At 47.6% G+C, this 18,539-nt stretch overlaps 1 protein-coding gene across 8 annotated transcripts in view; it reads right to left on the bottom strand.

Annotated features, from left to right (window-relative positions):
- Positions 1–18,539, bottom strand: part of LOC139229953 (meiosis inhibitor protein 1) — a 193,995-nt gene that overhangs the window by 79,217 nt on the left and 96,239 nt on the right. For all 8 annotated transcript variants that reach the window (XM_070861627.1, XM_070861624.1, XM_070861628.1 and 5 more), the window contains 4 exons: positions 18,438–18,498; positions 18,148–18,242; positions 14,491–14,668; positions 7,177–7,324 (listed from right to left, as the gene is read on the bottom strand). In XM_070861627.1, coding sequence (XP_070717728.1) covers positions 7,177–7,324; positions 14,491–14,668; positions 18,148–18,242; positions 18,438–18,498 — 482 coding nt within the window. The remainder of the gene's footprint in view (positions 1–7,176; positions 7,325–14,490; positions 14,669–18,147; positions 18,243–18,437; positions 18,499–18,539) is intronic.

Genomic DNA, 18,539 nt, shown 5'->3' on the forward strand with positions numbered 1-18,539 from the left:
AGTTCAGTCTACTGGGCCACCAAGGAGGATTTTAGCTGGGCCAACGACCTGGTACCCAAGAGGGCTCTTGGCAGCCCGGTCGAACCCAGGGGCATAATGGCAGCAGCAGCAGTAGATCCTCCCCTTTATTGGCAGCCGCACCGCCATTTTAGAAGAACTCCAAGCTCAATGCAACGGCAGAAATAGCTGCCGGGGGCACCGAGCGGTGGCTGCCAGATTTTTTTGGGCAGAATTGCGTCGGGGTGGGGGGGGCGGGGTAGTGCGTGCTCTGATGATGCACGTAGGATGGAGCGTCAGCAGCGGAGCGGTAGCGGGTGGGGGTGGGGGGGGGGGGGGGGGAAGAGAGCGGGTCACCGCCGGGATACAAGAGCGGAATTTCAAAATGGCAGCTATTACACAAAAAATCGTGGCCCGGCAGTAACAGGCCTTAAGGGAAGGGATAATTTCAGTCCCAAAGATTTTGATCGTTAACAATACATTCACAGAAACTTGCCATTAACATTGACTAAAACACCCAGGTGGCTATCCTTGTGAATCTACTTGTGTGTCATCTGCGTGCTTCTACGAGTTGCTACCCCTATGGCTTCAGCAGGGATAGAGGCAGACTGCGCACTTCCATGCTGCGATTGCTTAAGACACTCTTGGAGGAAGTCCTCTAGGTTTTGGACCTGTGAGGGCCCCGCCAAAGTCTGCTCCTCCTGCAACCTTACAGGGGCAGACCCGGCCATCGTGATCCAGGGAGCCATCTGGGGTTCTGACTGAGGAGGTGGCAAAGAGGGAGAAGTGTAAGCGCTTTGAAAGGAGCATACACTTCTCTCTTATGGGCCACCCATGATTCCCTACTGGCAAGGAACTGGAACTGGAAAGCACCTTGCTGCACATCAGTGGGTTCATGAGAACTCACATCTATGCTGACATCCCTCCTTGAAAGATAGCCTTGTCACAAATAGCCATCTCTTCTCCACAGAGACCATGTGCTCCTGTGAGTGGCGCATTAGCTGCTCCATGCAGGTGACCATCCTACCCATGGAAGAGCCTACAATCAGTATCGCTTGCGATATGGTGGGGCTCATGTTGGAGATGGACTCTTCCATTCTCTGAACATTTGCAGTCATTGCGGTCACATAGCCTGTCAGAGCCTCCTGTACTCTTCCTGCATCTCCAGGATCGCCCTCTTTCTGGATGGTCCCTGAGACTCAACTGAGCAGAGTTGGAACTGTCTTGCGCCCTCCGGCGAGGAGTCTCCACTGCTGTCCCTGTCTCCACCAGCTGCTTTTGCTCACTTGTGACAGGCCCGGTGGCACCCACCAAGGTATGCGTATTTGCGCGGTGCTGGTTGCGCTCATGTCTGGTGATGCTGCGACCTCAGAGGCTGGGGGCTCCTCTGAGGAGTTGTCTTCCTCTTTCTCCTGGGGGGGGGGGGGGGGGGGGGGGGGGAACAGGGGGCGCTCTTGATGGACCTGTGGAAGAGTAAAGAGACGAGTTAGATATGCCATATGAAGAATGGGTACAGATACCATTATGCACATGATGACCACAATGGCTTGTGACTGATGTATGCCTTGTATGATATGTAATTCTGTCACCAGGTTGCTGAGATGTACCCCTTTCTTCATCTCCCACCTCCAGCTGCTCGACCACTCCAGAGACTTCCAACGCAGCCTTCTCTGCTGTTGAGGGGAGCAAATGATGGAGGCCCACTGTTATGTATTGATGTGTGTATCGTCCTGATACCTTAAATGTAATATAAGCACAATGGTACACCAGAGGGCGCTGTGGTGGGAAACCTGGAAGTACCTGCATCAGGCACTATAAAAGGCTGACCACCACACCCGAGAGGCACTCTGCAGCTGAACAATAAAGGACGAAGGTCACAGCAGTTAGATTAACACCAGACCGTGTGAACATAAGAACATAAGAATTAGGAACAGGAGTAGGCCATCTAGCCCCTCGAGCCTGCTCCGCCATTCAACAAGATCATGGCTGATCTGGCCGTGGACTCAGCTCCACTTACCCGCCCGCTCCCCGTAACCCTTAATTCCCTTATTGATTAAAAATCTATCTATCTGTGATTTGAATACATTCAATGAGCTAGCCTCAACTGCTTCCTTGGGTAGAGAATTCCACAGATTCACAACCCTCTGGGAGAAGAAATTCCTTCTCAACTCAGTTTTAAATTGGCTCCCCCGTATTTTGAGGCTGTGCCCCCTAGTTCTAGTCTCCCCGACCAGTGGAAACAACCTCTCTGCCTCTATCTTGTCTATCCCTTTCATTATTTAAATGTTTCTATAAGATCACCCCTCATCCTTCTGAACTCCAACGAGTAAAGACCCAGTCTACTCAATCTATCATCATAATGTAACCCCCTCATCTCTGGAATCAGCCTAGTGAATCGTCTCTGTACCCCCTCCAAAGCTAGTGTATCCTTCCTTAAGTAAGGTGACCAAAACTGCACGCAGTACTCCAGGTGCGGCCTCACCAATACCCTATACAGTTGCAGCAGGACCTCCCTGCTTTTTTGTACTCCATCCCTCTCGCAATGAAGGCCAACATTCCATTCGCCTTCCTGATTACCTGCTGCACTTGAAAACTAACTTTTTGGGATTCATGCACAAGGGCCCCTAGGTCCCTCTGCACCGCAGCATGTTGTAATTTCTCCCCATTCAAATAATATTCCCTTTTACTGTTTTTTTTTCCAAGGTGGATGACCTCACTCTTTCCGACATTGTATTCCATCTCCCAAACCTTAGCCCATTCACTTAACCTATCTAAATCTCTTTGCAGCCTCTGTATGTCCTCTACACAACCCGCTTTCCCACTAATCTTTGTGTCATCTGCAGTGGAGTCAGTGATTTGTGTGCTACATACACCACATTGGCGACAAGGAAGCGGACGAACTCCACGCAACCATGGCTACTCTGGGCTCGCTAAAGGATTTTACTGTGGGCAATGATTGGGAGGCCTTTACAGAAAGGCTCGAGTACTACTTCACAGCAAACGACCTGACGGAGGACACGGACGCAATGAGAGATAAGCATAAGGCGATACTGCTCTCCAGTTGTGGAGATGAGGTTTACTGTCTCGTCAGGGATTTGCTGGCACCCGGGAGCGCCAGGGACAAGTCATACGAGGAGCTGACTGAACTCATTCGTGACCAGTTGAAACCGGAGGAGAGCATCTTCACGGCCAGATACAAATTTTACCATCACTACAGACCTGAGGGCCAGGATGTCACCAAATATGCTGCGGACCTCAGGAGACTCGCGGCGCCGTGTGATTTTGGCGCACACCTTGACGAGGCGTTACGGGATGTTTTCGTTATGGGGATTGACCACGAGGGCCTCCTTCACAAGCTGCTAGCCACAGAACCCACAGTCACTCTGACAAAGGCAATCACCATCAGCCGGGCACATATGACCTCGCCTTGCAGCACCAAGCAAATAATCCACACAGTCTCAAACCCAGCAGGCACTGTCCACAGGATAGCGCCCACCATGGACAAAACTGCAGAACATGGCTCTGCCCGGGGCAGAGAACACTGACCTCGGGGTCCTGGAACTCAGAGTCCGCTGAGGGGGACCAATCAAGCAGCACCACGCTGGCGAAGTGGAGGAAGCCATGGGACTCACCGGTGCAGGTTTGCGGAGTACACATGCAATACCTGCCACACGAAAGGCCACCTTCAGCGTATGTGTAAAAGAAATCGGACTCACCATGTAGCTGAGAAGATGGGGGATGATCCACCATCCAGCGAGGAGCAGGCTGAAGATGATGAGGTGTTGGGACTATACACGTGTACCGACGATTCACCCCCAGTGATAAGGGAAGTAAAAATCAACGGAGTCCTTGAGAGTATGGAAGTGGGCATGGGCTCGGGTCCGTTGTTGATGAGTCGGAGAACTTTTGATAAACTGTGGATTAACCAACTGCACGATCCAAGCTGGTCCCGGTCACGGCGAAGCTGCGTACCTACACCAGGAAACTGATACCTGTTCTTGGTAGAGCGATGGTGCAGGTATCCCACGGGGACGAGACACACGGTTTATCTTTGAAGATCATTGCAGGCGATGGGCCGACACTCCTCGGCCGGAGGTGGATGGGGACGGTCCGTGGGAGCTGGGAAGACTTCACCACTCCACAGGCTGCTGCACCCTGGGGTGCTGCCGTGTCCCGGGTCCCCAGAGAGCTGCGCCGACCGAGCTGGAGCTGCAGCCTCAATCCACCCACAGGCAAGCAGAGCAAGCCCCAGCCCCGGACCTCAAGCCACAGAGATCCTGCAGCCTTAGCCCCCAGAGGCAAGCAGAGCAAGCCCCAGCCCCGGACCTCACACAGAGATCCTGCAGCCTCGGCCCCCACAGGCAAGCAGAGCAAGCCCCAGGCCCGGACCTCAAGCCCCAGAGATCCTGCAGCCTCAGCCCCCACAGGCAAGCAGCCCTGCAGAGGCGGGCCTAGTGGGGGGGGTGAGCCGGCAGGGCGTTGCGGGCGGGGTTTGAGGGATCCAGGATGGCCGGCGGATCGGAGGGGCCCACGCAGAGGGAGAGTCGGGCGGTGGCAGCAGCTGGAGGTCAGCGGCCACGAGTCGGGCGGCGGCAGCAGCTGGAGGTCAGCGGCCACGGCGGCCGCTACGGAGGCCGTGGGAGAGGCGGCAAGTGCGGCCGCTGGAGAGGCCACGACGGCCACAGGGGAGGCAGCTACGGTGGCCGCCGGAGAAGCGACGACGACGGCTGCAGGAGAGGCGGCAAGTCAGGTGGCAGTGGAGGGGAGCAGAGGCTGCGGCGGCGGAGGGCATCCGGAGCGGCGGAGAGCAAGATGGCGGCGGCCTCGGTCCAGAGCAGCAGAGCATCAAAGATGGCGGCGCCCAAGGAGAAGCCTCGTGGAATCCTCCTGCATCAAAGATTCCGCCTTAAAAAGGTAATGCACCCGGGAGTCTTAAAAGGGCCTTACCATGTGGTGGTCCCCACAAAGGACTTCTGTAAGGCAGAGCGAGTCTAAAATGAGCTATGTTAATGTGAGATGGCGAATTTATAATAAGAATTAATATTTTAATGCTGAATGGCCACTGTATTTGTGTAAAATAATGGATATGAAGTACAATTAATGATAAGAGCAAACAACGAAATCAGGGATCCGTTACCAGTCAATAACTAGTTAATGTACGAGATAACATGTACCATACTAATGCACTGTCTATGCCTACCTGCCTTCCGTTGGACAAGTGTGATGTTATGTATTGATGTGTGTATCGTCCTGGTACCTTAAATGTAATATAAGCACAATGGTACACCAGAGAGCGCTGTGGTGGAAAACCTGGAAGGACCTGCAACAGGCACTATAAAAGGCTGACCACCACCCTGAGAGGCACTCTGCAGCTGAACAATAAAGGACAAAGGTCACAGCAGTTAGATTAACACCAGACCGTGTGGAGTCAGTGATTTGTGTGCTATATACACCACACCCACCTCCAGTTCTCTCTCTCCCTCTTATTATGTGCTCTCTTCTCCTGCAAGGAGGGAAAAAAAGAGAAGTTTGACTGAGAGTGATGGAATGAGTGTAAGGAATGAATTGGTACATTTTTAGAGGGAGACTATGATGGATTGGGGTGGCAATGCCAAATGGCCTCTTTGCATGTTGTTAATTGAATGTGAGAGGTGGCTTGTAAGATGGGGATGTGATAATGTAGATAGCGAGAGGGATGGGTGGACGTGCAGGATATACTGGTGTGAGTAAGAATGTGCAGGAGTAAGGTTGGGAAGGCAGAGTGCTGGGGATGTGATGTGATGAGAGGCACAGCAGGATGAAGTTGATTGTGGTTTTGAACTCACCTTTCCAGATCTAATGAGATAATTGAAACGTTTCCAGCACTGCATCCAGGTCCTCCTGAACTCAAACCTGCTGTTGACCACCTCTGCAATTTGGACCTCTTGTTGTCTCCTGGGGAAATTTATTCTGCCCATTGAAAGAGAAGAGGACCTTGCTGCATGCTCTGTCTCCCTCCACAAGCATATGGAGGGAGTCATCGGAGAACCAGGGTGCAGCTCACTGTGTTGCTGGACTTGTCACCTGCCGCTAATCACGCCAAAAAAACCTGGCATTCCTACCTCTGATGTCTCTTCCAGGGCGCTATTTCGAAGGATCTGCAGGAGTTCAGAATCATTGGTACTGCTCGGCTGGAACTTGATTAGCGCTCTGACATTAGCGCCCCGCTAAACAACTGTATCGCTCTAAGAGAAGTGTGCACCACTTGTTTTAGCGCTCCACTTCCCATTTGGGGCGCTAAAACTGAATTTCGTGATCGCCAGCGCTAATTATCGCCAGGCACTAAACTTACCGACTTGGTAATGTTAGCGCCTCAAATTGGTCGATAACAAATTTTTCCCCCACTGACTTTAGCCCCCGCCACAAACTCCTTACCCTTACCTCTGACTCCATTTCCCTCACCAATCATTGTCTGAACCTAGCCAGGTGGTTTGCAACCATGGTATCCTATTGGCGCAGAAATTCTATCCCCGTATCCTCTCCATCACAAAGACCACTGATGTAATATTGCTCAGCCCCACCTCTACCTCATCCCACTGAATCCCTCATCCATGCCTTCAGACTCGACTATTCCAACACTCTCCATGCTGGACACTTATCCTCCACTCTCTGTAAACGTCAGCTAATCCGGACTCCATCCCCTCTCCACCCACCCCACCAGTGGTGGCTATACCTTCAGCCATTTAGGCCCAATGCTCTGAAATTCCCTCTCTAAACTCTTCTGTCTCACCACCTCCTTCTACTCCCTTAAGAGCCTCCTTAAAACCCACCTCTGACCAAACTTTTGGTCACCTCTCCTAGCTGTTTTGCTCAGTGTCCCCTTTTTCCCCCCAACGCCTGTGAAGTCCCTTTGGATGTTCTTTCTACATTTAGTTGCTATATAAATAAAATTTGCTGTTGTTGGATAGAGGAGAGAGATAGAAGGTCACAGCCACACATGAAAATCCTTATGCTTCAGAACTTCAAGATTTTGGTCTGACCAAAATTTGGTGTTAATTTCTTCCTTGTTATCTAACCATAGATCTTATGCAATTTTGTTTTAAAAATGACTGATTCTGGTAGCGTGCAAAAGAATTACACACTTAAGTGTCAGAAGAACTAATTTAACTCACTGTAAACAACAAAAACATCTCTGTTTACCCAGTCTAGGTTGCTGCACTTTTCTTGACATACGGACAACAGATAGAGCACAGATCGAAGTACAAAGGGTGGAGGTGAATGCCCTCGATCTAAGGATGTGTGTAAAAAGCTACTGATAGCAGTGAACAAACGACCCTCTGAAAAAAACCTAAGGAAACAAAAAACAAAAAGTGAAACACTCTAAAATAATAACCAAAAAACTTGCACACCAACACATTAACCATACACTAATGTTTCCACAGCATCATTTCACAGCACTGTCAGCCGTAGCTCAGTGTAGCACTCTCACCTCCAAATCAAGTTATGGGTTCAAGTCCCACTGCAGAGTCTCGAGCACAAAAATCTAGGTTGACATACTCCAGTGTGGTACTGAGGGAGTGCTGCACTGTTGGAGGTGCCATCTTTCAGATGAGATGATAAACGAAGGTTCTGTCTACTCTCTCATTTGGACATAAAAGATCCTATGGCACTATTTTGAAGAAGAGCAGGGGAGTTCTCCATGGAATATTTATCCCTCAATCAACATTTAAAAAAACAGATTGTCTGATCATTATCGCAGTCACATTGTTGTTGTGGGAGCTTGCTGTGTGCAAACTGGCTGCCATGTTTCCTGCATTACAACAGTGACTACACTTCAAAAAGTACTTCATTGATTCTAAAACACTTTGGGATGTCCGATTGTTGTGAAAGGGGCTATATAAACAAAAGTCTTTCTTTCAAGATCTAAACGTTAAAAGGTAAAGAAACACTTTCTTGGCATTGACGTGTTGACGTCCCCAGGTGGTGAACTAAGTGTTTCAGCCAGGTGATCACAGGTGGCAAGATAGAATCCTACAGATAGGCTGCAGAAATGTCAGGCAGCAATTCAACTCAAATTACTCTCGTGTAGCTCCCATTAGCCAATACCCATACATGGGGGCCGATTTTTAGCACCTCACCACCCGCTGCCACCCACTCCTGCCGTCATTCCTCCTGAAGATCTGCCCACTTTCGGGATGGCCTGGAGTGGGTGGGAGGGGAGAGCTGCCGGGAACCGCCCGCTGAAGTCAGCAGGTGGCCGAATGGCGCAACTGACCTCCACCCGCCGAGCTCCGATTCCTGTGGGCGGGAATCGGCGGCAGAACGGGGGTGGATCGCTGGCTGGAGGTTGGTCTGGCCCGACGGTGAGTATGAAGAACCTGAAAAAAGGGAAAGTGAACATTTTAATACTTTTTTTCAACAGCGACTTACCTGGATGGGGTCCCCTGAAGGTCTTTGAATAATTAAAAAAACATTTTTTCCAGGTCTTCGACCCTCCGTGGGCCCGACTCCATCCTTGGTGGCACTTGGGCGGCAAGTGTCTCTGCCACCGAGAATGTGACCTCCCCCCCCACTGCCACCCAGATTGGCATTGTACATCTTCCAATTGCTGCCCGGCGACCTTTGAGGGACCTTCTTCCTGAATATCCCGCCCAAAGTACCGTCTGGTACCTCGGCGGCCATCGGCGGCACTTGGGCGGGTGGAGGTCTTACTGCAAATCGGCCCCATGTTGTATATTTATATATATGCGTGTAAAAAATTAAGTCGCACATATGGTGCACACTTCCTCTTCATTGCAGTACTTCTGGTAATGATTTTTATGTGAACATTTATCACTGAAATTCCATAAGCAAACATTTTTAATGCAAAGCCATATGTAAATATTTTAGAATACTAATTCAAACAACTGTCTGTTGTGATGTAGCTGTAAGCTTCGGCCACTATTGAGCTCAACAGTCTCTCTAGTCTGTCGGTCACTGTGCCGTTTCTTGCTCCTCATTTTCCTGCCAAATTTATGTTAATTAACTGGTTTATTTTACAAACAGTAAGTGATTATGCAGAAGAATATTTATAGTAAATCTCACCTTACTTCAGCTTAATTCAGTAAACCTGCAGTAGGAAAAGTAACAAGCCACACCACACTATTATCGGGTTAAATATAACTTTTCTGATCATATCTTTCTCTGACCACAGTTGGCTCTACCTTAAAGGAAGAATCTGCTCATTCTCTGTGTCTCCCTTACCACATACTTGCCTGTTCTTTGTTCCCTAGCTGACCAGGAAGCCAGCACATTGACCCTCAAACTCTCTCCAACACTCCCCATCTAGAAACTGACCAGCAAGGCTGTAAATGAAACCAGCTACTGCCTGCTGTGTGGCAATTCCCAGAAATTACCACCTGCTGTTCTCAAATAAATAGGATAATTCTGACATTGTGGGCTGGATTCTCGTCTTGCTGCCAGGGGAGTGGCAGGGTGACACTTCTGCCCACTTCTGTAGCCCTAACCATTTTCCTGGGTCAGGGATTGGTTGGAAGGTAGGAAGGGGAGGAGATAGGGGAAGATGAAAAGGTGGAGCATCAGCAGGTGGGAGAGAGGATGGAAAGGGAGCTACCAAGGCTCACATTTCCTCCAAGCCACCACAGGTGCAGCATTCAGCTGCTGCCATCTCCTTTCCCTAATATGCATGCTTACATCATTAGTTCTTCCTCTGCATATGGAAAACGTTACTGAATTATACTCCAGCTACAACCACAACTTTGCTGAATAGATTTGAGTCACTCAGGTTGCAGAATATATTTTAAACGGCTTTCAAATTTAATGAATGAGTGCCCTGAATGACGATTGAAAAAGGAAGTAAAAATAAATAATTTGTACTGCTGACATTTAGCACACAAAAAAATAAGTTGTATGAATTCTAGCCCTGATGCACACTGGACATGAATCTATAAAGAACAGCATGAACAAAAAACTTTCTCAATAACGCCTCAGTAGAATATAATGCCTAGTGCAGATATAATGCTGAAACTGCAGGATGAATACATTCCTAAAACCGGCAAACTGAAATGTGATCCTAAGTAGATTAACAAGCACTTTAACAAAGTGAAATGGCACTCAAGTTCCACTCCCAAGACTTGAGCACAAAAATCCAGGCTGACACTCCAGTGCAGTGCTGAGGGAGTGCTGCACTGTCAAGAGGTGCCGTCTTTCGGATGAGATCTTAAACCGAGGCCCCGTCTGCTGTCTCAGGTAGACGTAAAGATCCCATGGTACTATTTTGAAGAAGAGCAGGGAGTTATCCCCAGTGAATTGGGGCCAATATTTATTATCCCTCAATCAACATAACAAAATCAGATTATCTGGTCATTATCACATTGTTGTTTGCGGGAGTTTGCTGTCGCAAATTGGCTGTCGCGTTTCCTACATTACAACAGCGACTACACTTCAAAAAGTATTTAATTCGCTGTAAAGCGCTTTGGGACATCTGGTGGTCGTGATAGGTGTTAGATAAATTCAAGTCTTATTTAAAGAGAAGAAGTGACCTCTACAAACCTAGGGAGAAAATTTGTGATGCACTGACAATCATTATGAGAGAATCAATGGCAGGTCTCAGTAAATTGGAAGTAGAGCAATGTAGTGCCACATTCAGAAAATGGGACAAAATACACAGGAGAATACAAGCCCATAAGTCTTACTTCCATTCCATGTAAAATAATGGAATTGGTTATCAGGAGTAAACTTCAGGATTATCTGTAAATATTATCCTCGTCAACATGGATGCTGCCTGGCCAACATCCTTGCTTTCTTTGAGGAATTTACAACTCCAAGTAGACTGTGGGAATCTCACAGCATGGTGCATCTAGACGTTCAACAATCACATGGAAGTCTATTAGTTAAACTCAAAGCTGTGGTGATTTAGAGTAAACCCTGGGAATGGATAAGAAAATGGTTGAAGGGAAAAACAGGAGAAGCAAAATACTTCTGGATTTACTGGAAATCTAAAATAAAAACAGAAAATGCTGGAAACACTTGGCAGGTTAGGTTAGGTAGTATCTGTGGAGAGAGAAGCATAGGGTTAACACTTATGGTTGATGACCCTTTCATCAGAACAGTAAAATGTAACTCGTTAGGAGTTACGTATGGTTTGGGGGGGGGGGGGGGGGGGAGACTGGAGAACTCAAAAGCTCGGTGGTAGCACCACTACTGGCTCTAATTTGCATAAATGACCTGGATTCAATGCACCAATAAACTAAGAAGGGAAGAAGAATCAGAGGAGGCAGCTCAGAAATTACAAAATGAGTTGTATAAACATGCAAGTGGGTAGAAAAATGGCAGATGAAATTTAACGCAGACAAGTGTAAAGTACTGCACATAGGAAGGAATATGTACTCTGAACGATGTTGAAATAGCTAACATTGAAACCGAAAGAGACCCAAAAGTTAAATAACCAGAGTAGGTCAAGTGGACATTAATTCAAATTATTAGATGGTAGGACTGATGTCAGAAAATTCTAGGAACAGTACTGGAGGCCAAAACTCTGGCACCTTTTAAGAAACAACTGGATGCTGAAATCAACATTGCGCTCCACTTCCTCTCGGGGCGGTAAGCCCAATTTTGCAGCCGGGGCGGGACTTCCACACTGGGCGCAGGAAGTCCCACCTCGCCTCGGTTACCAACCCTGAATGGGGTGTTACCGAATTTTGGCCCCACAGTCAGTTAAGTGTGTCGGGTTCTCAATGACTCGCCATTGCTGCAAAAGTGGTGTAAAATCTACCATTTCACAGCTGTTCAATTTCCAATCTTAGAAGCTGGAGCCTTCAGGATTTGGAATGCACTTTTCAGCTTTATGAGGGTTTGAAGTATTTGCAGTGAACTCTCTATCCAGTGTCACCTCCTTGGTGCAACCTCTCTCACCACTGACAGATCGCTTCTGTCATGTCAACTTCAGCTACAATCTATTCCATCAGTATCGGTGCTCTTGAGAAAATCCCACCTTAGTCCCCAGAATCCCACCACAATCAGCCCCAACACTATCACTAAACACATCATCATTACCAGCACCACCGTCAACCTTCTCCGCAATCACCTGATGCTGCACAGGACATAGGACACAAGCACCTGACCACATTGCTGCCCGGGAGGCCAGGAATGGCCTCACCATGGCCAATTTGACTTCACCTGACGCTGTACACCCTGGTTACCACATGATGCGCCAGGTTGGCACCACCACACACCAACACCATAAAGCATCTATAAAGCATCCCTACAATACTCAAGCCATTCCCTTTACCAAGTGTCTGGTTTGCTCTGTATCCTACTTTATAGTCCTGCTGACTGTGGCTCGGTAGACTAACTGGTTTGAAATGGAATTTTTAGCAGAGGGTAGGCCAGAGAGTTCGCAGAGTAAGGCGAAGGGGGGCATACTTAAAATAAATGTAATCTACAATTTTTAAATGCGCATTAAATGATATTAAGGTTAGACCCATTGATCAAGTGTACGTTACAGGATAAAGAAGCAATCGAGGCCTTGTTTGACCTGAGCCTGTGTTGTAAGGATTCTGTCCAATGGAGGGAGATGATCACGGAATGTATAATCCTATCCACAGAACCCGCACCGCCCCACTCCGTACCAGTTATTTTTGGGTATTAATTTCTGTTCAGACTGATGAGTATTTTCTCTCTCTCGTTTTCCCACTCCTCCTCTCCCTTTCCCTCGCTTTCTCCGCAGTGTCAACTGTGGTTCAGTGGGTCGCACTCTCGCCTGAGTCAGAAGGTTGTGGGTTCAAGTCCCACTCCAGGGACTTGAGTACAAAATAAATCCATGCTGACACTCCAGTGCAGTGCTGAGGGAGTGCTGCACTGTCGGAGGTGCCTTCTTTCAGATGACATGTTAAACCGAGGCCCCGTCTGCCCTCCCAAGTGGACGTAAAAGATCCCACGGCACTACTTCGAAGAAGAGCAGGGGAGTTATCCCCGGTGTCCTGGCCAATTTTTATCCCTCAATCAACATAACAAAAAAACAGATTATCTGGTCACTGCTGTTTGTGGGAGCTTGCTGTGCGCAAGTTGGCTGCCACGTTTCCCACATTACAACAGTGACTACACTCCAAAAGTACTTCATTGGCTGTAAAGCGCTTTGAGACGTCCGGTGGTCGTGAAAGGTGCTATATAAATATTTATTTATTTTCGTGACCATTGAGTGTGGGTATCGTTATGTCTCACCATTCACTGTAACTCACTATGCTACTTCCAAAGATGCATACAGATCTGTCCAAGAAGGCAAAGTGTTGAAAATAAAGATTTCAATATTTGACAACACATCAACATAAACTTTACATGAACATTGGCTAAAAGACCCAAGTGCTCGCCCTTGTGTGTTGTTAGTTGGTATAATTGGACAAGATGAGGGCGAGTATGAAGGGTGGCCAGTGAGATGGGATGTGATAATGTAGATAGAGGAATGGGTGGAGGTGCAAGGTAAGTTGGTGTAAGTAGGGTAGGGAAGGCAGAGTGATAGGAATGTAATGAGTGGCACAGCAGGATGATGTTGAGTGTGGCTTTGCAGTAACGTTTCGTGATCTACTGAGAACATTGAAAGGTTTGCGCCACTGTAGCCAGGTCCTCCCAATGACATCTTGCTTATGCCCTCCTGTATAATGTGCACCAAGGCTGCGTTAGTGTCCTGGGGAGATCTCGTCCGCCCATGGAAAGGGAAGAAAACTCCCTTTGTGCTGTGACTTCCTCCATAAACATATGGAGGGAGTCATGGGAGAACCTGGATGCAGCCCAGCACCTCTGTGCAGTGCTCGTCAGGGTTTTCAACAATTCAATGCTGTCGAACACTGAGAACACAACTGCCAAAATGAATATGGGCATGGTCCCTTTAAGGAAACTGGCTAATGAAGCATCATCAAATTACATCAGACCCGCTTCCTTTTAATTAGCCAGGAACCTCGCAAGGCGGGCTTAACAAGCCCAATTAGGGGAAGTCATGGGGGAAGCTGACATGGAGCCAGGAGCGGTGTCACAGCCCATCCTGGACGCCGCCCGCCTCTCTCTCAACCGGATAGGAAAAATAGAGTCTACAGTGCGAGTGAGCTGGATTAACATCAGTAGAGATACAGTCAGCAACACAGGGTGCTTGGGTGAGGGGTTATTGTGACAGTGTAAGGGAACTGGATTAACATAATTAGAGATACAATAGAGATATGATGTTATCAAGGTAAATAAGTGTATTTTTTATTTCATTGTCACATTTCGAGGATGTGGGTCTTTTATTAAGGCCATGATGAGTGACACCCAATGAGAAGGTGGGTGTCACTCTACGTTAAGTTTGACTCAATAAGTTATTGACAAGGAAAGCTATGGTCGATAGAATCAAGCAGTTGCAAACGGAGGTGTGCCAACTGGTATCTATGGCAAGAAGCAGGCAATTACTTGGTTTAATGGTATGTACTCTGCCAATCTCTCACTTCTTTAGAAAAAGCTAAATAATCATTCCATAAAAGCTCTTACCTGTTTTCGTACATGTGGGCCAAGTACAATATTACTAAAATACAATAACTGCTGTTCTGAAGGCTCTCATCTATTCCAATTGTGTCTGAACTTTCTGAAAGCATGGTTAAGGCATCTGAAACCGAGTAGTTAAGATGTGGAATACACTTCGCAAAGAGCTCAGATATATCATCAAGATCTAAAATCAGAAGAAAATTGATCATAGATAATAACAATTATGTATTTCATTTTTTAATCTTAATCAGAGAGCAGAGGGTTGTACCAGACCTGGCAGAGCAGAGGGTGTATGTTGTGACAGAGAGCTGGAAATCAAAGAGGTACAGTAGAGCAAGGCTGTGGAAGAGGACAAGGATTGTTGAAATCAATGCAATTACAATTACATAAATGCAGTGATGCACATTATCAATAAATATAACACAAGTAACTGCTTTTGATGTCAATAGCAATGAAATGAAACAGAGATTCATACCTATATGGATTTTCAAACAGCATTTGATAAGGTGCTGCTTTGGAAATGTATAGTCAGGGCCCAAAATTCGTCACCATTTAGCTCCATTTTTTTTGGAGCTAACTTAATTTTGCAAGTTTAACCAAGGATAAAACGCCAGCCTTAACAGATAACGGCCGGTTATTTTAAGTACCGTTTTTTCTGACGTCACTTGGGGTCAAACCCACCCTTAATGCCATTTTTGCCGGGTTTTGCAAGTTTTGCCATTAAGGATTTTTTTTTTTTTTTAAAAACGGCACTGGGGACCACTTTGTAAAACCTTACCTTATCGGAGTCCCATCGAAATCGGCGTTACCGATGCCATCTTTGGAAACGGAGCTGAGTTATAGCTTTTGGAGGGAGGGAACAGAACTTATATTGGGCCTGACATTCCACTAGAGGTCTTTCCGTGGGCAAACTAAAGAAAATAGGTTAAAAACTGCGCACTTACTTGTTGCTGCTGCGCCCGCTCGAACTTCCGAGCCTGAAGCCTTCACTTCTACGCATCGGAGCGCGTGCACGTTGAGACGTGCGCAGGGCTGGAGCTGTAGTCACATGGCTCTGGGCAGCCAATCAAGGTACAGTATTTTCTCATTCATAATAATGAGAACTCCGTAAGTTGACGGATCGGAAAAGCCGGTTTTCAGCGCATGCGCATTGCGCGGTGAAACCCGGCCTTTCCGATGCCTTCCCGGGTCCGTAGGAACTTCGTACGGACCTGGGACATCGGAATTTCAGGGCCATTATATATAAACTACTTAAAATGTGCGGAGGGAAAAGACAAACTTTATTGCAGTTGAAAAGTGAAATTGTGAAAAATGCTTAAGTTACACAACCGAACTTTTGACGTTGCGTCTCCACTGCTCATCAGGCTCGAGGCACACGGGCGCTCGGCTTCCAAAGAAGCCCGGGGGGGGGGGGGGTGGGGGGAAGTAAGAGAGATGGAAGCCGAGCGCCGAGTTCCTGTGTCCGACAAGGGAGCAGTCCTGCCGGCCGGCACGGCAACCGCCTCGAGCCCGGTGAGCAGAGGAGGAGACAGGACGTTAACAGTTCGGTACAAACATGTATTTGTACATTTTGCCCCCAGTGTTGATTTTCTCTGTTGTATTTCTGGCCGAAATCTCTGCCGACTCGTAATTGTGCGTCACGTTACCCTGGAAACCAAGCTTCGATTTGAGTGTGGTGCAGCGCGGGTCCAATCGACTAGGGCATCAACCTTTGTGTATGCTTGCTTTTTGTGAGTTCTGAATTCGTCATGAAGGCAATTTAAGCAATGGGGGCAATTCTAACAATGCCAAATCTGCTGCATACTTATTGTATGCTTGCTTTTCGAAGGAGAAGGCTAATTTGGCAGCAATATCTGAGGCATCAGAGAGCTCGCAGACTGATGGGCTGCACGCTAGGCCCTCCCCTTTAAGGGCGGACGAGGCGCCCCAGTCACCACAGCTTTGCAACCCGCTGTCGGTGGTGCCATGTAAGTGGTCGGTGCGCACGGCGATGATGTTATCGCCGTCTGTGCCGCCGCCCAGGGCAAAAACTATAGGGCGCAGCACAAAGCCGTTTTCACCGCTGCCATCCCAGAGGCAATTCCGGGTGAGTCGCTTACGCCGCCTGGCCCCGGGCGAAAAGTCCTTATTGCCCCAACAGGCCTTCTGAAAGTGGCAATTTCGGCCCCTAGGAGTTTTCTTTTTACACAGAGGGTTGTTAGGTCATTGATTGCTCCATTTGAAACAGTGTGGCTGCTTTTAAGTTTAGGTGCATAATGGGCGGGTGAGTATGCCCACCGCCTGTTGCTATCGCCATAAGGTCTGAGCCATTTTGTGGTCCAGGCATCATTTGCAGGCAGCTGGTGAACTGTGCACATAAAAGCGGTGATCTGAGGCAGCTGGCCAGTGGTGGGGGGAATGGGGGGGAAATCAGCTGGCTCAGTGTAGGAGCCAGCTGACAATCAAAGCCTAGGTATGGGGAGAGGTGGGGGATGTGCACTACGGACCCATGGACGGCGGAGCTCTTAAAATCAGCCCCAGTGAATCCACTATAACTTAAAAGTGGGAAAAAAAACATCTGAATGTATGGGGAAAGGACAGAGAGCAAACACATATGTAGTGGGCTGAATGGCCACCTTCTGTGCTGTAAATTCTCCAGTTTAGATTTTCCACTGCTATCCCATCCCAAATCAGATAGGATAGAAGAACAGTGGGAAGGCCTGACCTGGGTTCGCTACCAAATCTTCCTCCGCTGCTTCCCTCTTACCAATACTAGAGGGACTGTCAGGTGAGGCTTAGTGATAGTCTCTGGGGTAGTGGATGAAGATCCCAAAGTCTCCTGATGAAGGGAGATGGCCTGGTAGTAGCCTCTCCTTCCTCCATTTTACTCCAATGTCTCACCTGCTGAAGGTCTCAGTAAAAGATTTGCTGCAAACATTGGGGTCTCTCTACCCCTTTAAACTGGCTTCCTGCCCTAACTAGTGCTGCAGCAGCATTCGCACAGCACTGCCTGGATTTTCCTCAGGGCCACTTAAGAGTTCCCTGCTTACTGGCGGGGATCCTACTCTGAACACATAATGAGCCCGTACCAGGAAAGTGGGCTGAAGTCATGGGAGGATCAAAACTGCAGCACAAGTCTCGCCCAAACCCTGTAGGTGCAGGAAGAGAACAATCCAGCCGATGATTCCATGTAAATAAAAGTATAAAACTATACGCTAAAATTTGAGGCTCTGACCCCAATACCTCAATGATATCCACTTATCTAGATTTTGGCACTCCACTTTACAAGATATTCAGCCATATAAGCTCAAAATCTGAACAGATGGTGACTGTTTTTTTTGTTAGCACAATCTCTTAACAATTGTAATCATATTAAGTCCCAGGAAAGGGAGTCCTTTGCACAAGGAAGTTTGTGGGTTTTTTTCCCCCCAGAGAGTGAGACCAGCCATCTCTCACCTGGATTACTGGATTAAATGTAACATACATGCATGGCTCTGGGGAAGGGAAAAATTGACAGACCAACTTAGCAGCCTGAATTATACCTCCTATTGGCTGATCACAGAGCAACACGGTCTCTGCCTTAGAAAGGTCCACAGATCAGAATATCATGTTCTCCCATGTATATGTAGTTTGCTGGGAGTATTTTGAGGCATGGGAAAGAAAGAAAAAAATAAGCAAGCCTACCATGCTGGTAATTCAGTACATTCTCAGTAGCTGAAAACAGGATTCGACACATGCCACAAAGGAAGTCTGAGCAGGCCTGATTCAGTTTTGGGTTTCTAATAAAACAGAGAGCATAAATAAATCATAATGCACCTTTCATTTTAGAATTCTCATCTGGCATAAGGAGCAGTGACAAGCAGAAGACAATTTTAAGTTACCAACCGAAACAGAAGTAGGTAAATGTGGTATCAAAATGGCGGCTGAATTCAGTGGTGGAACATTGTGTTAAAAAATAGATAAGCATTCATTACCTGCCTCCTATACAGAATTTGCCCTTCAGTTCCATTGTAAACCTTATAAAAGATGAGGAAGCTGTAAGCAGATAATTCAAATAATTGTGAAGATTAACATTA

This window comes from Pristiophorus japonicus, chromosome 19, assembly GCF_044704955.1.
Source record: "Pristiophorus japonicus isolate sPriJap1 chromosome 19, sPriJap1.hap1, whole genome shotgun sequence".
Classification (NCBI taxonomy): Eukaryota; Metazoa; Chordata; class Chondrichthyes; family Pristiophoridae; genus Pristiophorus; species Pristiophorus japonicus.